This window comes from Bos mutus, chromosome 24 (assembly GCF_027580195.1).
Source record: "Bos mutus isolate GX-2022 chromosome 24, NWIPB_WYAK_1.1, whole genome shotgun sequence".
Lineage (NCBI taxonomy): Eukaryota > Metazoa > Chordata > Mammalia > Artiodactyla > Bovidae > Bos > Bos mutus.
The window spans coordinates 21858667-21881049 of record NC_091640.1 but is presented as its reverse complement, the minus strand read 5'-3'; the positions used below and the strand labels follow the sequence as shown (position 1 = coordinate 21881049).

The 22383-nt window shown below is 43.7% G+C and overlaps 3 protein-coding genes across 5 annotated transcripts in view; 1 reads left to right on the top strand and 2 right to left on the bottom strand.

The window, feature by feature from the left end:
• On the top strand, nucleotides 1-10331 carry LOC102275094 (zinc finger protein 397). Of its 3 annotated transcripts, XR_011462498.1 has the most exons (6): nucleotides 1-71; nucleotides 1354-1926; nucleotides 2117-2258; nucleotides 3514-3579; nucleotides 4751-9475; nucleotides 9775-10331. XR_011462498.1 is itself a non-coding variant. In XM_070361922.1 (5 exons), exons 2-5 carry the CDS (start codon nucleotides 1435-1437, stop codon nucleotides 5797-5799), a joined length of 1749 nt encoding a protein of 582 aa, XP_070218023.1. In that variant the 5' UTR covers nucleotides 1-71; nucleotides 1354-1434; the 3' UTR covers nucleotides 5800-9699. The 3 variants fall into 3 exon arrangements, 2 of the variants coding, with proteins under 2 accessions (XP_070218023.1, XP_070218024.1); XM_070361922.1 differs by lacking the exon at nucleotides 9775-10331 and having other exon boundaries at nucleotides 4751-9699; XM_070361923.1 differs by lacking the exons at nucleotides 3514-3579; nucleotides 9775-10331 and having other exon boundaries at nucleotides 1354-1848; nucleotides 4751-9697.
• LOC102275386 (zinc finger and SCAN domain-containing protein 30) lies at nucleotides 10331-20628 on the bottom strand. The gene is made up of 3 exons (XM_005889232.3): nucleotides 20221-20628; nucleotides 19807-19945; nucleotides 10331-13175 (listed from the first exon to the last, which is right to left on the bottom strand). The coding sequence occupies exons 1-3, from the start codon at nucleotides 20626-20628 to the stop codon at nucleotides 12244-12246; spliced, it is 1479 nt and encodes a 492-aa protein (XP_005889294.3). The 3' UTR covers nucleotides 10331-12243.
• ZNF24 (zinc finger protein 24) overlaps nucleotides 20617-22383 on the bottom strand; it is a 54362-nt gene continuing 52595 nt past the window's right edge. The window contains exon 4 of the mRNA XM_070361925.1: nucleotides 20617-20748. Coding sequence (XP_070218026.1) covers nucleotides 20651-20748 — 98 coding nt within the window. The 3' untranslated portion in view covers nucleotides 20617-20650. The remainder of the gene's footprint in view (nucleotides 20749-22383) is intronic.

Genomic DNA, 22383 nt, shown 5'->3' with positions numbered 1-22383 from the left:
GGTACTTCCGGTCTTTGTGGCTCTCTGCTGCCGGTCCGCGGCTCGCGCCCTGGCCGCTCCTAGGCTTCGCGGTGAGGGACGTGGGACTCTAGGCGGAGGGAGGGTGGGGAGGGCGCTTGGCCCGGGCGGCAGGCGCGGGGTGGAGGATTCCCGCTGCTTCGCCTGTCCATCCCTGGGTCTCGGCACCTTGTCGTGGCGGCATCTCCGAGTGTCCTGGGGACGCAGGGGAGGCCAGCAATCTAGCCTCTGCTCTCCGGCAGAAAGGGCAATTATTCCTCCTCCACTGTGACTTTTAAGATACTGCGATTTAAGCGAGGTATAAGAATAGAAAGGCTAGTGCGACGGGACTGGTAAATAAACTACAGATTTGTAGGCTAAGTAGTCTGTTCTCTAAAGTTAACTGTAGGTTAGGTAAGGGTTAAATTGTACTGATCTGTCCGAACTATTCAAGGGCATACTGTTCCATCGAAATTCTCCCATCCAAAAATCAGATCATGATCGATGTACATTATGAAATTTAAAACACAAATTATTAGTTGCCATATTTCACTTTTTTAAATGTTTACTCCCCTATGAGTTCTAAACATTTTGAGAGTTTAGATTAACGGTTTTGCTTTTGTGTCTCATAGTATCTGACGTGTTTTTGAGCACGTGGTAAGCATTTAACAAATACTTCTTGGTTAATTCCTGGGTAGACTCTTATTTAGGAGTAAAAACCTTTGTATCCCAAAACCTGGCTCAGGACAGAGCCCATAATAAGTGCCTCAGTGTTTGTTGAGGAAGTGCATCAGATACTAAATTTGATCAAATGGCAAATGTCCAACGATGTTTTCATTAAACTCAACTCATGTTTAATATGAATTTTTTGAAATGTTTTATTACTACCTTAGATGAAAAGCACCATAATTTGCCATAAGTAAAAGGTAACTAAAATAAATTTTTAAAAAGCGTATCAAATCCTAGCTAGATACGGTTACCCATGGAAATCTGAAGCCTATATTTTAAAGAGAATTTTGCAAGTTTTACAGATGATGTTAAAGACAGGCTGTTCTCCCTGATGCAAACAGGATTGAAAGAGAATTGAAGAGTACATTTCCCAATATATGATTCAAGTTAATGCTGCTTTCTTTTGTCTCTAAAATAATTCCTCATAGTATAAATGTGGTAGGAATTCTACAGAATGAGAGACATTGAATGAGGTGAGTGATTTTTAGTTTTGTCGCTTGTTTATTAGTTACGGTCTCCACCCTGACCCCACTCCATATGTTATTCCAGTGACTGATCTTTATTATTACAAGTTCTTAGAGGTTTTTTTTCATCGCTGTAAGTTAACAGTGCTTTTATATCCTTCAGGAAAGAAGAGATTACCCAAAGAAACTCTGAAGTACAGGATCCAGTTTTAGTGAGCTTCACGCTAAGCTGTTTCAACCCAGAATGGCTGTGGAATCCAGAGCAGTTTCAACCCCAGTACCTCAGAATTCTCAGGAACAAGAGCTGATACTGGTGAAAGTAGAAGAAAGCCGTTCTTGGGGTCAGAAACTTAAGCAGAGTGGGAGTGCCCGATCCTGCCAAGAATTGTTTCGCCAGCAGTTCAGAAAGTTCTGCTACCAGGAGACACCGGGGCCCCGGGAAGCGCTGGGCCGACTCCAGGAGCTTTGCTATCAGTGGCTCAGGCCTGAGTTGCACACGAAGGAGCAGATCCTGGAGCTGCTGGTGCTGGAGCAGTTCCTGAGTATCCTGCCAGAGGAGCTGCAGATCTGGGTTCAGCAGCATAGTCCAAAGAATGGCGAGGAAGCTGTGACTCTGTTGGAGGATCTGGAGAGGGAATTTGATGATCCCGGGCAGCAGGTGGGAACAGGGAGATGTGATATGTTATGGGAAAAGGAATGTACAGACTCGAGCATGTGGCATCATCATAAGAATGGGGTGAGAATTTATGTCCACTGAACCATAACCCTGAAGTGACTACTAGGGCCATACCCATCTCTGTCTTTCATAGTTCTTTTGTCCCTATCCCTCATCCCGGGAGATGTCTTTGTTAACCCCTGAGAGATTTTTACTAAGCATTTTCCCTAGGGATTTTCTCACAGAGCTAACCATATTTTACTGATTTCAGGTCCCAGCTACTCCACAGGGACCACCAATGCCTTGGAAGGATTTGACCTGTCTTGGAGCAGCCCAGGAGTTTACACATATTCAACGCCAGCCTTTAAAGAAACAGCTGAAACCCTGGGAACCTTGCCTTTCCCCCAAGAGTGGTAAGAAATAGAAACTCATCTGGAAACTTATCAGGCCTCTGGTCTCAAGGATAGGGAATTAGCTACATTTTACAGCACACTCCAGGTGAACCTCATCTTTATTATTCTAGAAAGGAGGTGCTCACTTCTGCAGCTTTGTTTTCAGCGGTCCTGGTGAATTGCAGTTAGCCCTCCTTGTGTCAGTTTGCCTGTCCTTTATTCATTTATTGCTTCATTACATGACTTAATAGGGTGCTAATACATGTTGTATTGTGGTGGGCAGTGGTTCTCTGTTTTCAGGAATGTTTGGGTCTAGATGGGGTGGTTGGCAAGCACAAAGGCAATTATAATACAGTCCCAGGTAGTAAATTATAGAATAAATGTAGCTACTGGGTCCTACTACATATAAAGACACCCACGTCAATTTTAGAGGTTCACTAAGTACTTCCTGGAAGGAGAGACATCTCAGCTAAGACGGGAGCCGTGAGTAGAGGTAAGCTGGGTAAATAAGTGGGAGCAGGAGCTTCCGCACTAAAGGGAAAAACTGTTTCTCTGTTCACAGCACTTCTGACAGTGGATATGTGAGTCTTCCCTCCTGTTAAGCTCTTCTGACACTAACTACCCAGAACCAGTACAGACCCCACAGGTTAAGGTTTCAGTCCCAGGAAACTGCCCCTTCCCCTGCCCTCCGTCAGATACTAGTCTCACATGTAGTGAGTCCCCAGATTACCCACACTTCTGTCCAGTTTGGCTGCAGATTGGAGGTTCCACAACTGCATCCTGAGGTTTCATAATTTGCTGTAATGGCTCCCAGAACTCAGGAAACACCTTCTTCACCGTTTCCTGTTCATTGTAAGGATACTGATGACCACCCAGATGAAGAGGCCCACAGGGCAAGGTCCAGAAGGGGCCTGAGCACAGGAGCTTCTCTTTCTGGAGTTCAGGATGCACAACTGTCCCTGAAGCTCTCTGAACCCTTTTATTTAATGTGTTATGGAGGTTTTATTAGGCATGATTAATTACATCATTGGCCATTCGTGTAATTAACTCAATCTCCAGCCCCTCTCTCTCGCATTCAGGGTGGGACTGAAAGTTCTGACTCTCCGGTCAAACTGGAAAATCTTTGGGAACCAGCCCTCCCTGCCCTCTAAGAGTCAACTCATTAGCATAAGCTCCAGTATCCTCTCCTCTCCACCACAGATGAAACTGCAGGGGTTTTCAAAGCTCTCTGCCAGGAACTGGGGGTGAGGTCAAATCCATGTTTCCCACATTACAGTGTCAAATAAGCAAGGGCCACAAAGTCCCAAAGATGAGAGAAGACAACCCGTTCTGGAAATTTCAGGTAATTCCATTTAAATTGAAGAGAGAATTCCTGGGTAAGAGAGAGAAACTAGAGGGGAAATTGGCACACAGGTTGTGAAAATGTGTCTGTCATCCTAACTGGTTTGTACAGTGCAGTGGGGTTCAGCTGAAGGGTTTTAGACAAGGGAGTGACATGATCAGATCTGTGTTTTAAGACTCAGTTGCAGAGAGGAGAATGGATTTGAGAAAGGCAGTGCAGAGTCTGGTTAGAGACAGTTGGATCCACGTGGCCACAGGGAATAAATCAGGATGGGGTGAGAGATGGGGAACATCACAGCTGAAAAGACACATCTGATGATTTAATTTAGTTCGGGACATTTTGGTGTTTGTCAGTTATTTATAGTAACATGGCCAACTCATGTTGGATATGAGAGTCTGGAGCTTAAGAGAACTGGGTTAGAATTGGTGATCTGGGGAGATATTAATATGTAGCCTAACTAGTGACTAATGAGGAGGTAGTTGGTGGACTGAGGACATGGGAGAGCTCAGAACAGAACTCTAGGGAACTCGTGTTCAAGTGACTGACCTTGAATCTGAGAAGGAACAGCCATAGAAATCAGGCTAATGTGTTTAGAAGAGAGTGTCTCTGGAAGAAAGGTGTAGTCTGCAGTATTAGTGCTACAGAGAGGCCAGCTGAGGAAGATCCAGAAAGTGGCCATTGGATTTAGTAGCTATGAAGTTGGTGATTTTGACGAGGGCAGGGTGGAGGGTGCATAGGTAAGGCAGACAGCAGATTAGAGAATGGGGACCAGTACAGACTGCTGTTTGAAGAAGCTTTACTCAGTGGGAGTGAGGTTGCATGAGGGAGATGTATAGGCAAGGAGCTTGATTTAAAAAGATGAAGAGACTTGAATTTATTTAAGTGCTGATGAACAGGAGTCAGCGGAGAAAGATCAAAACAGTAGGCATGAAATAGTGGATAATTGATTTACTGAAGTCTCAGAGGAGGCAGGAAAGGATAAATTTCAAACTGTGGACGTAGGCCTTAGTATTAGAATGGAGGAGGGACCCTATCTTGACCAGTTAAAGAAAAGGTGCATGCAGACAGCTATATCTTTGTAGGCAGGAGCATCTATTTTCTCTAACCTAGAAAGGGAGTATTGAAAGTGACTAGAGAAATAAAACATTATGTTTTGTTATTACCATTTCAGGTTGTGAGAATAATGAATCAGCAATAAAGAAGGACATTTCAGGAGAGAAATCACAGAGACTTTCCCAGGAGCCTTCATTTGGAGGATTCAGTGAACACAAAAGCAGTTTAGAGTGGCAGCAAGGGAGTGCTCCAGGGGAGACATTGAGAAGATGCCCTTCCCAGAGGGCCAGTTTTAGTCCAGTAATCTTCACACACAAATTGCTAGCAAACAGAGACCACCCTGAGCCCCAGAGAAACTTGATTCTAAGCACAAACTCTGTAACCTATCAGAAAGTTCCTACAGAAGAGAGACCTTACAGGTGTGACATCTGCGGGCACAGCTTCAAACAGCATTCTTCTCTAACACAACACCAGAGAATCCATACTGGAGAAAAGCCCTACAAATGTAACCAGTGTGGGAAGGCCTTTAGTTTGAGGTCCTATCTTATTATTCATCAGAGAATCCATAGCGGTGAGAAAGCCTATGAATGTAGCGAATGCGGGAAGGCCTTCAACCAGAGCTCAGCCCTCATTAGACATCGGAAAATCCACACTGGTGAGAAAGCTTGTAAATGTAATGAGTGTGGCAAAGCATTCAGTCAGAGTTCCTATCTCATTATCCATCAAAGAATTCACACTGGTGAGAAACCCTATGAGTGTAATGAGTGTGGGAAAACCTTTAGCCAAAGCTCAAAGCTTATCAGACACCAGCGAATTCATACAGGAGAAAGGCCTTACGAATGTAACGAGTGTGGAAAAGCTTTCAGGCAGAGCTCAGAGCTGATAACCCATCAGAGAATACATAGTGGAGAGAAACCCTATGAGTGTAATGAGTGTGGAAAAGCCTTCAGCCTGAGCTCAAACCTCATCAGACATCAAAGAATTCACAGTGGAGAGGAACCTTATCAGTGTAACGAATGCGGCAAAACCTTCAAAAGGAGCTCAGCCCTTGTGCAGCATCAGAGAATCCATTCCGGGGAAGAGGCTTACATATGTAGTGAGTGCGGCAAGGCCTTCAGGCACAGATCAGTCCTCACGCGCCATCAGAGAGTCCACACTGTAAAGTGACTTGTGAATACATTGAATACTGTAAATATTTGAGTCAGGCTTCTATCTTTGTCAGAAGGGTTTCATTTACTTTGGAGTAAAACTCCACAGAGGTGGTTATAAAGTACCAGGTCTCAAGTCATCTGACTACAGCACTTCCCAGTGCTCATGCACATTGTCCCCTGAAAGCTTTTCCTGTGACTAATCAGAACAGCAGGCAGCTTTTCTCTTAACATGAGGAATCCTCAGGAGATGCAGAAGATGGGATTATAACATTTAAATCTCATTTTCCATGAGACTGTCACAAAGAGGGCACAGCAATCCAGACTCTTGTCAATGCATCTAATGATCCATGGGTCAGACTTGGGGCATGGCATGGAGAGTATGAGGGATATTTTCTCAGGAATGCAAAAGGTTTTACTGACCAATTAAGACCAGTGGCAGGGCAGCAAGACATGGGGAACAGTTTCATCAGTGACTTATTGAGCCCAGGGCAGGCCAAAAGTGAGACATTGAAGAGAAAATATAAATTAAGTTATCCCAGCAGTTATTTTTTGAGTGGCTGCTATCAGGCACAAGGGGTACGGTGGACAGTAAGCCCGTCTCTGCAGTTTCATGAACAAGGCCAACAGGCAGTGATACTGGTTCCATCAGTGCTTGTGTGACGTTAAGGAGTACCTGACCCAACCTTGGATCAGGGAAGGCCTCTGAGAAAAATTACCTGAAGGATGAGTGGGAGTTAGCCAGGGAGGTAGGCCACCAGGAAGAAAGTCTGGCACATCTGAGAAAAGGAAAAGGCTGTGTTACGTAGAGCATGGCTGTTGAGTTCCTTCTGAAGTATAAAAGAAGTATATAGTCCTCCTGACTATAAAAGAAACATGGGTGTAGCCAGTCTTGTTTACTACAGTGCCTGTAGTTAAAACCTGAACCAGTGGAAAAGTCTGTCAATAAACAAAACCTGGAGTCTTTGGAACACAGGGCGGTAAGGAGCTTTGTCTTGGTTTGTGTGATCCCAGGGTAAGGGTTAATAGGTCGTTACCTTGTCCATCCTGGAGGCTAGACCTTCCATGTGGGGGAGGGCAGGGGGGCCAGAAAGAGCCCAGTCTAGCAGAGTCCTAGAGTTTCAGCTCTCTCCCTTGCAGGTGTAAGGACTCCTTTGGTTCTTTGGTCAGACCTCAGCTTCTAGTTCCCAAGGCTCTGGGTCAGAAGCTGCCATGCTGCCCTGTTGTCTCTGGGGCTGTGCCTCCACAACAGTGCGCACACCCGCCTCAGGTGCTAAAAAATATTTGTCCATTGCTGGGTCGCTTTTTCTTCTCCAAGCACCTCACGTGTTCAGTTCCATCTTTTTATCAGAAGTATCAGTCTTGGGAAGTTTGTCAAAGACCACACTAAAGGGAAGTAACAGTACCAGTCATGGTCCATCCAGAGACTGCCCTCTTTTGAGGGATCCAGCAGGAAATGTCTCCTCAGACAGGTGCTCCTCAGTGCAATGCAGAAGGGTACAGAGTTTAGTCAGCAACAGGAAGACATGTCGCTTAAAGCTTCTGATAGGTTGGAGGTATAACACACCTCCCAGGTGGTACTAGTGGTAGAGAACGTACCTGCTAGTGCAGGAGACAGCTGCAGATTCAGTCCCCGGGTCAGGGAAGACCCTGAAGGACGGCATGACAACCCACTCCAGAACTGCCTGGAGCAGCCCATGGACAGTAGAGCCTGGTGGGCTACAGTCCATAGGGTCACAGAGTCGGACACAACTGATGTGACTTAGCACGTCACACACCTTAACCAAAGATACAAACCTTTGGGAATCTTGTGTCCTGTACATAGGAAAGAGAAGGGTTTTCATGAGGATAGAGACGTAATGCTCCTACTGGGGCATGAGCTTGTACTAACCAACAAGAACGGTGGGAGGGCTACAGCTCAGGCTTGGAAACAGAATGTAAAAAATGATCAGTTACATGTAACAGAATAGCATGGTAAAGCCATTCAACTCCTGTTCCTCTTCCACAGAGGCAGACCCAATCAAACTGAAACTGGTAGAACAAATGCTAAGTAGGAATTGCTACAACATACATTACAAAAGGCAGATACTCTTCATAGAGTTCTTAATGTATATTGGTAAGAAACATAATAGGTACGTGCAAAGGCTTTGTATAGATGTGTTATTTCTCAGACAGCCCATATTTTAGAGATGAGATGAATGAAGGCTTAGGGTCATGGCTTACTCAAGATCATGTGGCTATAGAGTGGTGAGGTCAGACTGGAAACCCAGGCAGTAGGAATCCAGAACATGTCCATGGAGCCACTTCTCTGTACCATCTCCCCATGAAAAGGTCCCAGTAGAAGAAATAGTACTTAAATAGGCAAGTCACAAAAGTATAAATGCCAACAGACAATAAATGTTAGCCTTGCTAGAATTAAAGACGTATATTAAAGCAAGAGTTGAGGTGGCAATTCTTCCCCCCTCATAAAACATGACAAAGATTCAGGGAAATTGGGACTCTGATGCTGCTGGTGAGGTGTGAATAGACGCTGTCTGGCAATCAACACCGAAAGCCTTAAACGTTGCCTTTTGTTAAAATTCTACCTGGAAATGTATGCTTCAGAAACCATCATGAATGTATACAAAGTTGTTTTAAAAAGTGATGCTGATTAATAATAAATGACAAAGCATATCTTAAGTAAAAACACAAGACTGCATACAGTATGATTCATTTAAAAATATATGCATTAAAAATACTGGAAATATATAAAAATTGATTTGCATACTGGTTACATCTGAGTAATAAGATTATAGGTGATTTAATTTTTTTTCTTGTGCTTGTGTCTTCCAACGTTTCCTACAATAAATATCTCAAACTTCTAAAGTTAGAGGAACAAAAGGTTTAAAAGGGAATGGAAGCCTAGGATAGTTGAAAAACACCAAGAAAAGCACGTGCTTTCTATAGCATCTTTGTCCCTTCTGAGTCCCAGGAGGTCAGTTAACTCATTAACTATCTGTGACTTCCTCACTGGTAAATGACAGTGCAGATGTATTCACCTCGCTAGTGTACAAAAAAGCCTGCAAATTATAAATTTTTGTGAAGAACAATAGCCTTGACAAGAAGACTTCTGTTCTCAGTGGTGCTTTTCCATGAATTCTGCACCACAAGCAAGTCACATAACTCTGGACCCTCAGTCCAAAGGAGCTGAAGTAGGTGATCTCTTTAAGAGTTAAAGCTTCAACAGTCTTATGTTTATGAGATGGGGGTGGGGGTGGAGGTGGGGGGGGGGGAATGGGCACCAAATAAGGTAGATGCCAAAGGTAATTGTTTTTTCCTTCACCAGAATTGCTGGAGGAAAAGTAACCCATCTGTTTCTTTTCTGCTCAGATCCCTCATTTCTTGGGGTGGAGAGGCAGTCCACTGTTTACCCTAAACGGATCCTGCACAAATTCTTGGATTTTAAAAGATGTGGAATGTAGGCACAGTGCTTAATACCAGTTTTCTACTTCTCCCTCACGTCCACAGGCTAGTTAACACTGTCTAGATGAGAGAATTAGAAATTTAAACACGTCTGACCTTGGTCTTAACTCCCCTGTGAACAGCATTGCTTCTTTTGCCCCTTGAAGTGAATCTTCAGAGCAGGGAGACTTGCCAGTCATTTCCGTGCAGAAGGAACTCATCTGGAGAGCATTTCTGCAAAGTCAAGAGGGAGGGTGAGTAGACAGACCCACCCCCTGCTTTCTGATGGGCCAGAACCAGACACCGCTGCTCAGTAACTATCATTCACAGCTGTCTCCTTGGCAGGCACGAACGATGGCAGATCTAGAGGGTCATGGGGTTTTCCTTCATGCGTGATTGTATTAAGGACCTGCTGAGAGGAGAGGGGAAAGCTGGGGCATTCTCCCAGACTCTTGCTCTCAAGACGGGTGGGGAAGTGTCCGGATTCTGGTGGATGCAGGGCATGTGTGTTCAGAGGGGACTTGCTCTGATTCCCATGTTCTTTCAACCACAGTTCAGCCCCAGATGGCCCCTCAATTTTGTGGCTTCACCTGATGAACTGCATCCCCAGGGACTAGCTAGCATCTCAGACACATTTTGGCCATGGAATCAAGCTGAGATCACCAGCTCCCAGCCTTCCACAGCTCCTTCCCCTGTTTCCCCAACATGTCTCCACTTGTCTTACTGTGCTTATTACTGAGTGATCAATTTCAAAGCAAAACTCAAAACTCAAATTTTATTACAAGACATCTTGCATTACATTCTCATACTAAATAGCTGAAGTATAACAACAAGGTCCTACTGTATAGTACAAGGAACTATATTCAATGTCCTGAGATAAATCATAATGGAAACGAGTATGTTAAAGAATATATAGATATATAACTGAATCACTGCTGTACAGCAGAAATTTACAATATTGTAAATCAACTACCAAAAATTTTTTAATGAACAGTTGAAGTATATATTCAAAAGTATAAATGTTAAAAATCAGTTACTAAGAATGATTCACCAGACAAGATTATTACCAAGAAAAAATATATGTGTGTATATTATATATATTAGGGTTGATGGGTTAAAAAAATGAATAGAAAGTACTCTAAAATGTTAACAGTGTTTCTATGGATGATGGGATCCTGGGTGATTTATACTTTCTTATTTTCTATACTATCAACATTTATAGTTCACAATCAGGAAAAGATATTCAATGGTATTAAAAACATGAAATCATTTGATTGTCACCTACAGGAAAAGGCAACTCTATCCATCTGAAAAATCTTTTTAGATATCTGATTGACCTCACTAGTGATCCTACGGCCTCTGGACACAAAGGCTGTTCCCCCAATCCCACCTCCCCTGTTACCCACAACAGCTTTGATCACCATGTCTTCTTCAGAAGTGACAGCATCAGGAAGGGAAACTGGGGTACCCTAGAAGAGGACTCAGACTTTCTCTTAGGTATTAACTGCCCTCAACAATTACTGGTGAGTTAATTAAAACTGACAAAAATTAGAAAAGTTGAGTTTTGAGGCATCTGAGAGGGTAATTCAACAAATACTCATTGCCCTCAAGTAGCTTAGCATCTGTGAGTCTGATGAAGAGGAGGGCAAGCAGGGAATGAGACATAGTGGAGCCTGGGAGGACCTCCTACTCCCATGTTCCTGTCAGCTTCTCATTTCTGGGCCCCAGGGTCATGAGACACAAGCACTCTAGTCCACACTGTCCCTCTAGCATCCAATATGTACTCCTTCCTAGATGTACAAACATGTCTTTTTCATGCATCACAGCCAAGTCTCCCATCACACTAATTCTCTGAGTACTTCAAGAGATTGGGATTGGCTACCCAACTCAGTGACTAAATAGGAAGCGAGGAACCAACACCTCTCCTGGCTTCTGAACCAGGGGCCACAAGAACAAATTGTTGCCAGAGAGAAGTGTCAGAAGAAGGGATGGTTCCAGATCCTCTCTTCATGCCATGCAGCATGCGACAACCTCTGCATGTAACATTCTCTTCCTTCTCGCTTTGTTCTGGCTAACCTCTACCCACCTTTTATGTCTCAGCTGAGATTTCATCACATCCAGGAAGCCTTTGGTGACTCATGGACCAGGTTAGGTATCCCTTGCCATCCATGCATTTCAACAGAATCATACATACACACCACACATATACATATACTCACATATATGAATATGTGTATATATATTTCTGAATATGCATATATATGTAAGGGCTTCCGTGGTGGCTCAGTGGTAAAGAATCCGCCTGCAATGCAGAAGCTCCAAGAGATGCAGGTTAGATCTTTGGGTCGGGAAGATCCTCTGGAGGAGGAAATAGCAACCCACTCCAGTATTCTTGCCTGGAGAATCCCATGGACAGAGGAATTTGGGGTCGCAAAGAGTCAGATATAACTGAAGCAACTGACCATGCACGCATGCATATATATATAAAACTTACTAGCCCTTAACTCAAGATGCAGTGGCCATGTCTGCCCCTGATGAATGGCACATACCAGGCGCTCACTAAACAAGCAGACCTCAGCAGGAAGGCCAGAGCTGAGGAGAGAACTGACGTGGGAGGAGAATGAGTCACCATTCCCCAGATACTACTAAACTGATCCAGGGCATAATTCAACGTTTCACAACCTCACAACACAACATTTCAGAGAACTGGATAATTTGGCATGTGCCTTCACCTGCCAAATACAAATGCTCTTGCCTGGGCAGGGATCCTTGCCATTAGAGGCATCACCTCCTAGGCATCTTATAAGGAGCTCTCTCAGGATCTCTTCCCTAACCCCAGATTTACTGTGAAGGTACCCATTCAACACTTCAACAAATATCCTTCTGTGGATCTACTCTTACAACAGTTCATGGCACTGGAAGGACAAGAATTCTGCTCTCAGAAAACCTTTATCTTCTGTGGAGTCTCACCCCCAAAGTGAATTCCTAGCATTTCACAATTGTACAACTCTTACCCAAAGAGTTACACTCTGGTGTGAGTTCTCTGATGCTGCATGAGGCCTGATCTATGCCTAAAGGTCTTCCTACATTCACTGCATTCATAAGGCTTTTCCCCAGTGTGGATCCTCTGATGCTGGGTGAGGGCTGAGCTTTGATTGAAGGATTTTCCACATGCATTACATTCATAAGGTTTCTCTCCAGTGTGAATTCGCTGATGTTCAATAAGGATAGAGCTTCTACTGAAAGCCTTACCACATTCAGTACATTCATAGCCTTTGTCTCCAGTGTGAATTTTCTTATGCTGGGTAAGGGCTGAGCTCCGGCTGAAAGCTCTCCCACATTCACCACATCCATAAGGCTTCTCTCCAGTGTGAATTCTCTGATGCCGGATGAGCTCTGAGCTGCCCCTGAAGGCTTTTCCACATTCACAACATCCATAGGGTTTTTCACCACTATGAATTCTCCAATGTCGAACAAGGTCTGATCTCAGACTAAAGGCTTTGCTACAATCTTGACATGCATAAGGTCTCTCTCCAGTATGAATTCTCTGATGTCTAATCAGCTTGGAGCTCTGGCAAAAGGCTTTCCCGCAGTCCAAGCACTCATAGAGCTTACCCCCAGAAAGAATTCTCGGTTGTGTTATAGAGTTTGAGTTCAGGCTGAGGCTTCCTATACTTCCATTACATTCCAGGAAATTCTTTTCTGTGGCGATTTTCTTGGTGAAGCTGGCCAGTCTAAAATGTGTTTCCTGGGAAGGGAACTGACTCAGTTTGTTCCCAGACGCACTGCCTTTCAGCTTCTCAAAATTGTCCAGACCTCCTAAAGCTTCTTCAAGTATCTGTCCTGAAGGAGTTTCCCCAGGGAGTCGTCTTGGAGGTATTGTGGTTGCTGATGCAACACATTCAATAATTTCTTGCTTTGCTGTCAATACTCTGTCAGCCACCAGCTTGCCATCTAAAAATGTGAATAGAATATGCAAGTGTCATTTGCTCCCCATGCTGGAAGAAAAAACTTACTATAGTGAGAATAGAAAAGAAATCAAGTAAAATAGGTATTTACCTATTAGAAGGAAAACTATTAAAAATTAGCTTCCAAATCTACAATTAAGAGAAGTGACTTGGTTTCAGTTTTATTTATTAAATAAAAAATAAAAATGGTTAAAAAAAAAAAGAGAGAGAGAGAAGTGACTTGGGGTAGTGAGAGGTGCCCGTCCCCAGACAGTAATATAGACTAGAATGAGAGTCAGCCTGGGAAAGGAGAGATAGTGAACAGTGAAAGACATTAGCTAAAGGAGATGGTGGTAAACAGGGGTAGCAGTGAGAGAGCAGGAAGCTGGGAGACAGTCCTGGGTTAGAGGAGAAGGTGTGTTTTTAGGTAATGAGGGAAAGGAAAAGAGGAACAACTAGGAACAAGTAGGCTAAAGAAAGATGTCTGAGTCTTGAATCTAGTCCTTCTAGAAAAACAGGAGAGCAGAAGATACAATTGGAAAACACTTCAAGGTTTAGAACTGAACAGAGGTAGGCGGTACAAGGGCTTCCCAGGTGGTGCTAGTGGTAAAGAACCCACCAGCCAATGCAGGAGACGTGTGTTCAATCTCTGGGTTGGGAAGATCTGGAGGAAGACACGGCAACCCACTCCAGTATTCATGCCTGAAGAATCCCATGGACTGAGGGCCACAGTCCCTAGAGTCCCAAAGAGTCAGACACGACTGAATCAACTTAGCACGCACACACACAGGGGGTGCAAAGGTAAATGGCAGATTCTGGTAAGTTCTTAGTTGATCAAATAATTACAAGCAAATAGAATACGATATGCAGAGCATAATAAAAGGAATCTTGTGAATTCCTGACTCATTCAGGGTCTGGTGGGAGTCTTCCATGTTCACTTTTTTATTGATAAACGGTCAAAGAAGGTTGGAAAGGAGAGGCAGATATGACTGCTTGGTGCCAAACCTTCAGCTCTCACACAACATGCCCCTCTCATTTCTAGATTTCTCGTAACTCAAAACAGGAGGCTACTAAATGATGGCTAAGGTAACTTGAATTATTTTGCATGGAGAAAATCTGAAAAACTGTTAAGTTACTTTCTACCTCCTCAAAGTCCTCTAAACTTATACACATTCTACAGATTAGGAAATGAAGACTCAGAGAGGCTATATCAATGATATCTCTTGTTGCTGTTGTTTAGTTATTAAGTCTTGTCTGACTCTTTGCGACCCCATGGACTGTAGCCCGCTAAGGCTCCTCTGTCCATGGGATTATTGGAGCGGGTTGCCATTTCCTTCTCCAGGGGATCTTCCTGACCCAAGGATGGAACCTAGGTCTCCTTCTTGGCAGGCAGGTTCTTTATCACTGACCCACCACCGAATTTCACCGATGTAAGGTCACAGAATAAACAATTGGTAGAGTTAGGATTCAACCAAAGATGCTTCACATCAAGGTTTACAGTTTTCCCTCCATGTCATCTGCCTTTCTTATTGGAAGGAAGCATGGCTATAATGGCATGGCACTGAGGGGAAAAAAAAATTTTTTTAACATTTTTGTTTTATTTTTGTAAAAAAGCATGTTTTTATATGAAAATAAATACCTTTTCTGATATTCTTGTAGTTCATGATACTTCAAACACAACAATAAAGTCTCACAATGATTACCTGACCAAAGCAGAGGGCTATCCAGCTTCTCTTTCCCTCACTCCTTACCAGAAATCACAGATGGATGACACTGCCTCTTAGATTAGGATGGAACACTCAAATTCACACTGTTCTTGGATCTTAGACAGAAACTTAATCAAGCCTGTGCTTGTTTGAAAAGGGAAAAATTATAAATAAAAGCATAATATATAAAAAGGGCTGAAGAATAATAAGCACCAACTTGGTTAAAGTCAGAGAAGTAACAACCCAATGAGAAATTTTCTGAAAGTAGTAAATAGATCAAATTATTAGATTATAAAGTGGCAATAAAATTTTGTAGGGACAAAATTAGGGTTGTGAACATTAGAACAGTTACATAATTTACAGGATTTAAAATATCTCTTACTCCTTGGAAGGAAAGTTATAACCAACCTAGACAGCATATTAAAAAGCAGAAATATTACTTTGCCAACAAAGGTCTGTCTAGTCAAGGCTATGGATTTTCCAGCAGTCATGTATGGATGTGAGAGTTGGACTATAAAGAAAGCTGAGCACCAAAGAATTGATGCTTTTGAACTGTGGTTTTGGAGAGGACTCTTGAGAGTCCCTTGGACTGCAAGGCGATCCAACCAGTCCATCCTAAAGGAAATCAGTCCTGAATATTCATTGGAAGGACTGATGTTGAAGCTGAAACTCCAATACTTTGGCCACCTGATGTGAAGAGTTGACTCATTTGAAAAGACCCTGGTCCTGGGAAAGACTGAAGGCGGAAGGAGAAGGTGACAGAGGATGAGATGGTTGGATGGCATCACTGACTCAATGGACATGAGCTTGAGTAAACTCTGGAAGTTGGTGATGGACAGGGAGGCCTCGCTTGCTGAAGTTCATGGGGTTGCAAAGAGTCAGACACGACTGAGTGAACTGAACTGAACTGAAAATACCTCTTCAAATTCTGTAATTACATGAAGTCAAATCATGAGACCAGTACAAAATCCTGACCTTAGATGTATAGATCAGGAAAATATCGACTTTTATTCTTTCAACTATATATGTTTATTATATAAAAATATTAGGATAAACAGTTAACTAGAATAATTTATGGAAATTTAAGATTGAACGTAGAATAACAAATGACTACTTGAGTATTTAGAAATATTTGTACAAAAATAAGCCAAATAATCTAATTACTATCTCCCAAGAATGAATGATAATTCACAACCAAGCCCAAAGTCCAGAGGCTGGAGGGCAGAGTACAGATTATAGGAGACACTCTGGAAGAGAAATAAGCCATAGGTTTCCCTATAGAAAAGCTCTTCTATATAACATCCCCTGGTGGCTCAGAGGTTAAAACATCTGCCTGGAATGCAGGAGACCCAGGTTCAATCCCTGGGTCGGGAAGATCCCCTGGAGAAGGAAATGGCAACCCACTCCAGTACTCTTGCCTGGAGAATCCCATGGAGGGAGGAGCCTGGTAGGCTACAGTCCACGGGGTCGCAAAGAGTTGGACACAACTGAGTGACTTCACTTTCACTTTCACCCCACCCCACTACTTCCCTACCTTTTCAATACCCTGTATGGTCTAAAATCCTCTTACCTAGGGACTCAGCCTTAATTGCACAGGGTAACACTATAAAGATGATGCTCCACTGCCCACCCAAATCACCTTCACCAGTATGGTGCCTCCTTCCCTCAGCTGCTGCAACTGTTGGCTCCTAATGACCTACAGCTGTCCCCTTCTCTGGAGACTTTCCCTGGCAGATTAAAGCCACCCGGCCTAGGAAATTACTCCACCCTCACCACCCTCCACCCCAACTCAAGAAGCGACAACTCAGCAGTACAATTATGCTCCAGGGGGATCCCTGCAAAGCCCCACCACATGGATTAAGCCAAGGCTAGGTTTCTTGATCTTGCCCCTTCCTAACCCTCCCTCTCTCACTCCATCCAGAGTTCTCCTGAAGAGCATGTTCTCAGCAAAACACCTGCACTCAAATCTCCAACACAGACTTCTCTTCTTGCAAGACATACTATTAGGCTAGTGAAGAAGCTACAGGAAAATTATATTATATATTATGTAACGAGGGTGTAAGGCTGTAAAAATTACGTGATGGCTCTTACAATCCAGTCAGAGTGGATTCCTCCAATGATTTAAACCTCAGGACCTAGGTAAAAGATGTGAAATGATCCACATTAATCCTTCAGAAGTGGAGGTGAAACCCTCATGACTAAGAAAGAGATCAGCATAACGAGATTCATCAGGAATCCAGTAAAGGCCATTCAAGGCCATATTCTTAGGGACCAGGCATAAACGGAGGATGAGGAAGGCTGGACTGAGTCAAAAATGTAATACCACTGTGAAAGAGTGAACAATAAAAAGATGCAAAGTGCAACACGTAAGAGGGGTGTGAATCTACCTTATAAACTAGTCAGATCTTTATTAGAGTATTTTATTTTTTTATCCCTGTAGTTCAAATGAATGTGGAGAACCTGAAGCATGTCCAGGGGAATGACCAGAGATGGAACAGAGAGTCAGAGGCAGTGAGATGCTTAGTTAAAACAAAGTTAAAGGGCGGTGTACTCACTGCCTTCAAGAATAGGTTGTGTTTTATGAGGACTCTGCTGAACAAATAAAATAAAATGGAATTAAAGTTGGAAGTAGTTCATATCGACCCAGAAAAGAAGTTTAAGATTGTTGTAGCTGGCTGGTCTGCTTGCCGTAACACAATACCATACACTGGATGGCTTAAACAACAGAAATTTACTTTCTCACAGTTCTGGAGGTTGGAAGTCCAAAATCAATGTGTTGACAGGTTTTTTTCCCCCTCCAGGTCTACCTCTCTGTGGCTTGCAGTGGCTTTCTTTCCACTGTGTCCTTATATGGTTGTCCCTCAATTTGTGTTATGTCCCAATCTCCTCTTCTTACAAGGACACCGTCATATTGGATTAGAGATCACCCTAACAATCCCATGTTAACTTATTTACTTCTTCAAAGGCTCTATCTCAAACACAGTTATATTCTGAGGTACTGGAGGCTAAGGCTTCAACACAGAAATTGGGGGCAGGGGGACATAATTCAGCCCACAACAAATATCAGAATGAAAAAAACAAGAATGACTTAAAAAATTACAGGACACTCTCATTCCTTAAGACCTTAAAAAAGGAATAATCTACTCTAACTGATTTAGATATTTACCTACTTTAAGGCAGAGGACTCGAGGAAATGATTGTTAAAGTCCACTTGAATGTAGCTCCTACTGGATGCAGAAGATGGTTCACTTGGCAAATGATGTGTCAGGAGAGCTGGAAGGGAGTTTCTCAGGAGGTCTCAATGTACAGATGCATGAGTTCCTTTGGTGAACTGCCAAAATCTGAGAGCTAGCCCTTGACCTTGTGGCCTCATAAACCTAACTTTATCATCATACAATGAATAGATTTACCTCTTGGGGTCAACTCTCATTAGCCAAGCTCATGAAACTGAGCAGGAAAACCACAATAAGAATGAATGAGTAATGTAACTGTCACACAGACCAGACTAGACTAATGTACTTTTTTATTATAGCTAAGTTTCATGGGAACTTAATAAGATTGTTTGGTAAAAATGAAATCGGAAGGGTAGGTGGGTGTAACAAACTTGTTCATGAAAACAAGTTAATAAGCCTGATGTATGTGCTGCCCATAGGGATGACTTTGCCAATAACATAAAGCCCCCTGGTCAGCTTCAAACCCACCCTTCGATGCCCTGCCTGTGACACACTTCTCCCTGGCCGACTGACACGATGTGAACTTTAACAGTAGGGGGGCCAAACAGACACTGGAGGAGGAAGGGTCTTCCCTTCCTGGTTCTGGTGTGCTCTCTTTGTTTCCCTGCAAGGTGCAGGGCACCATCCCTCAGCATGGCTTTCCAGCAAGTTCCGTGTCATGGCACCTCCCCATGGGGGGCTCCTGGCACTCAAAAAGGTGGCTTCTCAGGGAATTCTGCCCCCTAGAACACAACACTCTCCCCCCACCCATGAATGGCTGTCCTCAAACCCCAAAGAGCAGTTTCCCAGCAAGTCTGCCAGCAAGCACTTCTGGGAACATTTCAGCGGGCCACAGCTGTGCCCTTTTCAACAAGGTCTGGACCTCAGCTCTGCCAGGGGAGGGAGAGGATGTGGCACCCTCTTGCAGACTGGTTCCTTTCTGGGGTGATCTACCTCAATCCCAGAGACTCCTACATGTGTTATTTCTGTATACTTAATGGGGATTTTAAAAACTAGTTAGTAATTAATCCCCTGTCATAGTTAATAATTCTTAATGCTAAACTTCCCCTGTTCAAGCTACCATGTAATTTCTCTTACTGATACATTATTCGTCTTCATCTTAGGAATTGCCTTGACAGTAGGACCATAATATTAAAAAAACAGAATACTGGTCTTTGAATATTATGGGTATTATTAGAAAATTCTATTAGAGACCTTAATTTTTTCTAAGTTTCTTTTTTTATTTTTTTAATTAATTTTAGTTTTTTTTTCTTATGCTGGGTCTTCGCTGTTGTATGTGGGCTTTCTCTACTTGCGGTGAGAGGCAGCTACTCTCTAGCTGCAGTGCACAGGCTTCTTACTGGGGTGCTCCTCGTGTGGTGGAGCGTGGGCTTCAGTAGTTGTGGTGGACTGGTTTAGTTGAGGCAGGTGGGATCTTCCCTGACCAGGGATGGAACCCGTGTCCTCAGCATTGGCAGACGAATTCTTAACCACTGGACCATCTGGGAAGTGCTGAGACCTTAACTCTTAACCCAGAATTAGAAATTATGTTGGAATTTCAGATTCTAGGCAGAGCCAAAGGAAGAATATTTCTAGGTAAGGGGGCTTTTCCACAACATTTAATGACAGTCACAAGCAGCAGTCATTAAGAAAATGCCCCATGCCACACATTTACACCTTCACCTCCATCCTCAACCCCACATGGACTGTGGCTCCTCACCTGTCTCACAGAAAGCCTGGCACTCCTGAGTCTCATTCTTGCCCCGCTTTTCCAAGGGCTGGAGCTGGATACTCGGTGACTTCAGTGCTCCCACAGATGTCATTTCCTTCCAGGTCATTCCCTGGCCATGAGCTGTGTCCTAGGAGTAATCAAGTACCAACACTATGATTCTGAGGACACACAAGAGGAAAACCCCTAGAATAACAGGGCAGGCCAACCAGAGTCAGAAACTCAAGCAAATGATTAGATAGAGAACAATAAGGCTAATAGCTCTAGTGACTTGATCCTAGTGGACAAATAATAAGCCAAAAGACAAAAATTTTTACTGTTCTCTGGTAGCCCAGTCAAGTCACTCAGAATGGCTTTCTCATTAACCTACAAACAGTTAAACAAGCCAACAAAACACCTCCCTACCTGTTGCCTTGGCTCGTCGAGCTCCTTCTCCAGCTCCTCCAACATCTCCACGGCGTCCTCTCCGCTCTCTGGTCGGTTCTCTCGGAACAAGGCCTGCAGCTCCTCGGGCAGGATGGCCAGGAACTGCTCCAGCACCAGCAGCTCCAGGATCTGCTCCTTGCTGAGCACCTCGGGCCTCAGCCACTGACAGCAAAGCTCGCGGAGCCGGCCCAGCGCCTCTCGGGGCCCCGCAGAGTCAGAGTAGCCAAACTGCCTGAACCGCTGGCGGAAGGCCTCCTGGCTACAGGTGTTTCCCTGACGGCCAAAGTCCTGCCCCCAAACACAGTTTTCTTCTTCGACCTTCACCACGATGAGTCTTTCTTGCCCTTTTGGAGCACAGTAGGCCAAGGCTGCAGACTTCCCTGCCATTCTGGGCAGAGACAATCTGAATTCAGAGGCTGCCTAGCTGAAGTGGTGAGCAGATGGGTCTGTGTCTATGAGATTTCTTCTGAGTTCTGATGCTTCGGGGAGCTCCTGAGGTGGACGATGCTAATGTCACATAGGGGGAAAAATGTGTTTAGAATATAAATTCAGCTGTTTGAAGACCAGGTGACACAGAGCATAGCGCTGTAAAGAAAACTGACGAGAAGGGAGCTTTCGTATAAATGATACATTCATAGATGATTCAGGATTTTTCTCAGGATGTGAAACTGAAAATGTTTAAGTATCACTGAAATAAATTCAACTTTTGGTGACCATGTTAGAGACCACATGGGAGACAGTAAGTAGTGCTCAAAAATCATGCAAAGCAGGAAAAACACTCTAGTGTATTATTACTCCTCAGAATAACAAACACCACTTTACTGACCACCTACTAGATGCCAAGCACCTGCGAGATACTTAACATAAATTTAATATAACTTCCCTATGAATTCTGTAAGGACAATCATAACTGTGCCCATTTTCCAAATGAGGCTGCTGAGAATCATAAAGGGACCCAAGACACACAGCCAGTAAGCAGCACAACTGTGCTCAGCAACCAGAGTATTTATTAGCTCTTTCTATTAAGTCATGGGTTCTCCCCAAAGAGGGGCTTCCTGAGTGACTCAGTGGTAAAGAATCTGCCTGCCAATGCAGAAGACTTGGGTTCAATCCTTGGGTCAGGAAAATCCTCTGGAGAAGAAAATAGCAACCCACTCCATTTATTCTTGCCTGGGAAATCCCACAGACAGAGGAGCCTGGCAGGCTACAATCCATGGGGTCACAAAGAGTTGGATACGACTTAGCGACTAAACAACAACAACAACTCTCCAAAGAAGGGAATCTGCACTTAATAAACCTACCTTGGGCAAGGCACTTTACAATTACAATTTTATCAGAAAGTGTAAATAACACTAGCAGGTATGCATTATCATCCCCACCTTACAGATGAGGAAACTGAGGTTCTCAAAAGCTAAGTAATTTGCCCAAGGTCCCAAACTGGTATACAGCAAAGTCAAGACATGAACCTAGGAGTAGCCCAACTCTGATGCACTGGCTTTTTAAAATTACAGAATGGGTTAATGCCCAGGACAATCTAGGTTGACACTAAATTAAATTAAGAATGAGGGTGAAACTGTTAAGGAAAAGTCATGGAGAATGGCCACGGTGATGTACATAAAAGGAAGGTTTATTCTTGACTTTAAGTCACAAGGTTCTGAGACACAAAGAAAAGAGGAATGGATTCCTTCATCCATTATCTCAACAATACTTGAGCTCTGTGCTAAGCAGTATACTGATCAGGATTCTCAGGGTACGAAGGTCTGTTTTCAAGGACTCCTAGTTTAGTACAGGAAAGTGACAAACACAGTGCAATATACCCAAGGATTGAGAGAAGCAGACAAGGTAGCCCGGAAAGATAACCAAGACCAGGAAGAACTGTCTGCCTGGGCGAATCATCTCAGCATAGCCTGATATGTGTGAGCTGGGTAAAGCCGTAGAGGAAGGTCATTCAGGCAAGCAGTGGGATGGCAAGTAAGAGGATGTGGCCCATTGAGGAAAATGCAGGTAATTCAGAAAGGCCAGGCTCAGCGTGCTATGGCTCAGAATCAACCATGGAACACAGACATCAGGACAGACTTGTTGAATCAGAATCTCCATGGGTGGGACTCCAATAAGCTCCATAGATGCTTCTGATATGCAGCC